General features: G+C 33.5%; 1 protein-coding gene across 1 annotated transcript; it reads left to right on the top strand.

Moving 5' to 3' along the window:
• The first annotated feature begins 589 nt into the window (after positions 1-589).
• Positions 590-4,050, top strand: LOC145041280 (putative clathrin assembly protein At2g01600). The gene is made up of 15 exons (XM_078989290.1): positions 590-881; positions 963-1,032; positions 1,113-1,210; positions 1,335-1,473; positions 1,557-1,687; positions 1,799-1,891; positions 1,971-2,021; positions 2,128-2,193; positions 2,289-2,354; positions 2,481-2,561; positions 2,644-2,724; positions 2,834-3,028; positions 3,104-3,179; positions 3,248-3,366; positions 3,495-4,050. Exons 1-15 carry the CDS (start codon positions 792-794, stop codon positions 3,822-3,824), a joined length of 1,686 nt encoding a protein of 561 aa, XP_078845416.1. The 5' UTR covers positions 590-791; the 3' UTR covers positions 3,825-4,050.
• Positions 4,051-6,424: the final 2,374 nt, after the last annotated feature.

Here is a 6,424-nt window from a genome sequence, read left to right as displayed (position 1 = left end):
TTTGATTTATTTATTTTATTAATTAGACAGTTTGTGTCGTGTTTCATTTTTCTTTATTAATATATTGATTAAATACTATAAAAGTTGTTAGCCTTTTGTTGATGCCGACCGGGGACTACATATCACTCGGCTTAGTTGAAGATCTTAAAATTTTAAAACTTTTAAAATAAATATTAATAACATTCTAACATATAAATAACCATAAAAAATAATAATAATGTTTGCAAATACTTAAATCACCAATCATATTGTTGATGCCGACCGGGGACTGCGTAAAATATGAATCTGAAAAAAAAAACTCAGATTAATAAAAAATTAATCATAATAAGTTAACTCATAACTGTAAATTAAATTTTCTGATTTTTTTTTTTTTTTTAAATGTAAGGTTAAATTCATGTTATTTTTATGAAAAAATAATAATAATAAAAAATGTTGGTCAAGTCATATGTTAAGGCCAGCTTGGCTGTTAAAAAAAGCAAGAAAGAGGGACCGTCGTATGATGACGGAGTACCAATTTTGGGCCTCCAGAAACCAACCAAATGTTGAAATTATGAACATAAAAGAAAATAAATAATAATAATAATAATAATACTTTTCTTTAATCAAACAAAGGAAAGGTGTAACAACCGATTATCCATAGATTCTTTGGAACAAGAAAGAAGGAACCTCTGATCACCAACTGTACCTGTGTCTCTCTCTCTCTAACACACACAGACACCATACTATTAGATCAATCGAGATACTCGCCGATCTAATCGGGAAACCCCTCTTCGATCAATCAATTTAGAGATATGGCTACTATGCAGACTTGGCGGAAAGCCTACGGCGCTCTTAAAGATCAAACCACAGTCGGATTAGCCCACGTCAATAGCGATTTCAAGGTCAGTTCCTCCGCTTCTTCTCGCGATTACCCTTCAATTCTATCTTATAATTACGATTTTTGGTGTTGATGTGTGATTTAGGATGTGGATGTTGCCATCGTTAAAGCTACAAATCATGTCGAATGCCCACCCAAAGAGAGACACATCAGAAGTCAGTTCCTCTTTCAAGTTTCATCATCTATAACTGATTAATGGTAGATGTTAACTGTTAAATGTATTCGTTTTTTCTAGAAGTTTTGGCTGCTACATCTGCGATTCGGCCTCGAGCAGATGTACAGTATTGTTTACATGCCCTAGCAAGACGATTAGCCAAGACTCGCAATTGGACGGTATTGTTATCTACGAATTAGGGTTTTCATGCTTCCTTCTGATTTTCATTGTTATAGTTGGATATCTGGATACGAATTAGGGTTCATGTTTATGCAAAACTTCACGTTTCAAATCACATATCAGGTGGCATTGAAGACGCTAATAGTCATACATAGAGCACTAAGGGAAGGTGATCCAACATTCAGGGAAGAACTTCTAAATTTCCAACAAAGAGGGCGTGTTCTTCAATTAGCTAATTTCAAGGACGATTCAAGCCCTATTGGTTTCTTTTTTTCTTCTATCTTTCTTTCATTTTCATAGCTTATTATAATCGATTCTAAATCAAATTTCACAACTTTTCAACAGCCTGGGATTGTTCTGCTTGGGTTCGTACATATGGACTCTTCTTGGAAGAACGACTCGAATGCTTTAAAATCTTGAAATATGACATTGAATCCGAACGTATCCCTAGACCTGCTCAAGGTGAAGATAATAAGGTACAATTACATCAGTCTTAGTCAAATGCACACAGAACACAGCACAACTTGATCTGTCATATCTAATGCACACAAAACACAGTACAACCTGATCTGTCATGTCATGTGCAGGGTTATAGCAGAACTAGGGATTTGGATAGTGAACAATTATTGGAGCAATTGCCCTCATTACAACAACTATTATATCGTCTTATGGGATGCAGGGTTTGTTACCTTTTTTTTTTTATTTATATAAAAAAAACATTTTGTAATTTCTTTGAATGAAAATTTAATTTTTCTGCAGCCTGAAGGGGCAGCTGTTGGGAATTATGTCATACAATATGCCCTTGCATTGGTATGCATGGCATTTGTCCTTTTGTATTCATTATCTAGAAATGATACTATATATGTAATATGTTTATTAAAAACTTATGATTATATGATTTGTGTGTTTTTTTTAGGTACTCAAAGAGAGCTTTAAAATTTATTGTGCAGTAAATGATGGAATTATCAATCTCATTGATAAGGTGATTCTTTGTTATATATGTTACATGTTGATTATGATTATATGTACTTGATTTTTTTATTTTGATAACCATTAATCGATATTTATTTATGTCAGTTTTTTGAGATGCCAAGACATGAAGCCATTAAAGCATTGGATATATATAAAAGAGCCGGTCAACAGGTCAGATCTTAATCAATTTACAATTCTGTTATCCAAAAAAAAACTTGGAAATATATTTTATTGGAAAATTATATCAATCATAATTAAATAATGCAATATAATATATTTAAATTGAATTTCCTGCAGGCTGGGACTCTTTCCGACTTCTATGAAGTTTGCAAAGGATTGGAACTTGCTAGAAATTTTCAGTTCCCTGTTCTTAGAGAGGTAAAATTATACTCTTTTACCCATCATTTCCAAAGTTCATGTAGGGTTATTTTGGTAATTTACCAATTTGTTATTTTCACAGCCTCCACAATCCTTTCTTGCAACAATGGAGGAGTACATAAGAGAAGCACCCCGAATGGTCTCCGTTCCATCAGAAACTTTGGTGTGTTTGCATTTTTAGTCCCAAATCTAATAATCTCTCTCTCTCTCTCTCTCTCTCTCTCTCTCTCTCTCTCTTTAATAAATTTCTCAAAATCTTTTACCCTTTTCAGGAATATCCAGAAAGGCTTATGCTGACATATAAACCAGAAGAAGACACCGACCCTCAAGAGGATACAAATTCACCTGTTAACGAAGCTATACCCGACTCGACAGACGATTATGTGTCAAATGACGATTCTGCCCCTGCCCCTTCACCTCCCCCTCCCCCACCAACTTTCAACAGCCGGGATCCTGATGATTTACTGGTAATTTTAATAACTTATTAATTTTATAATCCTGTTTAATTCTTTATTAATCACGGTTGTATCTAATTTGTTTAGGGGTTAAATTTCGATGCGCCAAATGCATCATCAATAGAAGATAGCAACGCATTGGCTCTTGCCATTATTCCAACTGGTAATTTGTCTTTTATTATTATTTTTTTTTTGAGAAATGATTTTATTTATTTATTTATTTGGGTGTAGATGGGGTGTCGAATGGATCTGGTGGTGTTCAAACAAAAGATTTTGATCCAACTGGATGGGAACTTGCATTGGTCTCCACTCCCAGCACCGATATTTCTTCGTTTCAAGATCGCCAACTGGTATAATTACTAATTTACCCTTCATTGATTTGTTCATTTATATTTATAGCATCCCACTTTACTTTCATTTTTATTTTTTATTATTTATTACAATGCTGATCTGAGCACTTCCAAAACTGTGTTGGCAGGGTGGTGGATTGGATTCACTGACACTCAACAGCTTATACGATGAAGGTGCATACAGAGCATCCCAGCAACCAATATACGGGTCGCCCGCACCCAACCCGTTTGAATCAGGCGACCCGTTTCATTCTGCTCCACCTCAACATCAACCTCAACCTCAACCAAACCCGTTTGGTGGTCCGTACCAACCGCCTGCTTCCGCCTACGGGCCGCCACAGCCGAACCTAATGATGGCCCCACCAAACCCTTTTGTTGATTCAGGGTTTGGGTCGTTTCCGCTCAATAACAACAATCAGCCGCCAACCACCAACCCGTTTGGGGCGGCTCTGTTATGATGAATGAATGATATCATTTTGTTATAACATATATGAAAAATGAATTTGAATATTTTTTTTAGTGTAAATTTGAAATTGAGAAGCTCTTTTGGGAGTGTTTTAGGTGATTTTTGGTGTATTATTATATTCTCCATGTGAATTTTGTTGTTGGTCATAAGTATGCAAAAAAAATGAAAAAGAGAAAAAAATCATGGCTGATCGTATGATACTACGGTCTTTTATGTAACGTGTTTGCTTTATGTCTTTTATTTATTTATTTATTATTTTTTTTGGGAAATATAGTTGTGTTTTGGATTCTAAATAGAGGAATTGAGTTGTGTATTATAAAGCAGCAGGGCATATGGGGAAAATTTTCATCCAATTATGCAAATACAAAAAATAAAATAAAATAAAATTACTAATTGATTTTGGTTTTAAATGCATTTACTAAAAACTAAATTATATGAATGGTCCTCATGGTTTTTAAACTTATGAGACTTTTCTTGCACAAATTGTCTATAACTATGGATTTTGTAGTGTCACTAATCCTTATAACTAACTCTAAGTGTTTGTTTTTTCAAAACGAAAATTTATAAAGTCTACATTTGTAGACTCCTGCAATAAATTGAAATTTAAATATAATAATTTTACAAAATTAAAATAGTTTTTCAACATCAAACTTTTAATGATTTCAGTCTTACAACATTGAAAGGAAATTCATTATATTTTTTTATAAAAACATTTAATACTATTAAATATTATTTACAAATTAAATGAACTAACATTAAAATTGTTAAATAATGTCATTTTGAGTTGCTTTAAATCGCTTTTGATTCGGAGTTCTTTCACAAAAGTTTGATTAACACTTTTGGCAAATGTTTTCTTTTGCTTCACCACTCCACAAATACAAGTGTGATTTCAAATAGCATAAATACATCACATTTTTACCAACATACTTCTAATTTCAAGCATAAATAATTCATATTTTTATATTTTTATAAAGAAATTACAGAGATGTACGTACGAATAGCTTCGTAATAGGCACACACAACCATTTGTCCTTTTGAGCATTTATTTGTTACTAGAGATGTGCCATATAAGACCAAATAAAATGCAATTAAATTAAACATTAATAATCTCTCAAACATTTCATCGAGCACCTGTTTCTCTCTTAAATTACTACCGCATGTATAAAGATCCATCACACACTTTAGACATCCAATTCAACAAAGAAAAGGAAACATATACATGGGTAGGAAGCAAATCAACATAACAAAATTAGACTTTTCCTTGACATTCATCAAATCAGAAAATTGAATTTGAGCAAAAATTTTCAGCAAATCAACATGAACTTACAAGTGTTTGATTTCAGCAAAGATTTTAGCAAACATTAATAATAAATCAACACAATCGATTTCATCAAACATTAATAACAAATCGATTACAGCAACAACTACATCATAAATCAGAAAAAAAAACCTACATGTCGACGAGGAAGATGTCGACGAGAAGGGTTGCAACAACGGTGACGAGGGTTCCCGGCGACGAAGACGACCTGAGATACGGCGATAGGCTGAGGAGGACCTGATGATGGGAGCTTGTTTCGGATGAGCGACGTTTTTTTCGATGTCCCGTTCCTTTATTATTACTATTTTTTTAGGTTTAGATTAGGAAGAGGTTTAAAGAGGTAAACCAATGTTGTATGGTGCAGAACACGCACAAATGTTTTTTAGTCTGCGACCTTTTAAAAAATAATCTGTTGCGAGATGGAAAGTGATGTGCGTATGCTGCGCCACACAACAATAAATGATCAGAAGAGTTTTTTTTTTTTTTTTTTTTTTTAATAATTTATTTATTTATTTACAAAAAACAATGAACACCTAATAGTCAGTATCGTTAAGTACTAACATAACTATATGACATGTCTAAAATACCATTCTCCAATATACCATCCCCTATTATCACTTTATTGGACCCTAATCTCTACTTCAAAACCTTCATCGAAACCATTAAAACACCAACAATGTTGTTTCTGACACCATTGCACTCCTTGAGGCCGTTGTACCCGTTGGTTTCTAAAACCGGAACCCCTCATCGAAATCCTTACAAAAAATCAAAATAAATGAAACTTGAAAGAGGTAGCAGGGTCAAGGTTTCTAGCAAGGAGGTGAGTTTTGAAGAATTATTCTACTTAGCAAACGTTATCTTATCGATTTCCAAAACATAAATCAAGATTCTGTATCATACCCTTCTGAATGACGACAATTTTAGGCCCCAAAGAGAATTTTCTTATGTTGATTAACTTCGGCCGGTGCCTCCTTAGGTATTATTGATACTACATACTACTACTACTACTACTACTAATATTGGTGAGTGATTTCTTGAAGTCTGACATTGTTGGTGCATACCATATAGATGGTTGGTGGGTAGGGAAGATTCTCAAGAAAGAACGTATAAATTACTTGTTTTACTTCGAGTTTCCAAATGAAGAGATTTGTTCCCTTTTGATTTTATTATCTTAAGAGCTTACGTTTTAGGTTGATGATGTATGAGTGTACACAAAAGTTAGGGTGAAATTCATCCAAGAAAAGCTTCATAAAAAACCCTTTGAGAGAATGATT

The sequence above is a fragment of the Lactuca saligna genome, chromosome 4 (genome assembly GCF_052625555.1).
Source record: "Lactuca saligna cultivar CGN05327 chromosome 4, ASM5262555v1, whole genome shotgun sequence".
NCBI classification, from domain to species: domain Eukaryota; kingdom Viridiplantae; phylum Streptophyta; class Magnoliopsida; order Asterales; family Asteraceae; genus Lactuca; species Lactuca saligna.
This window is presented reverse-complemented; position numbering and strand designations above follow the sequence as displayed.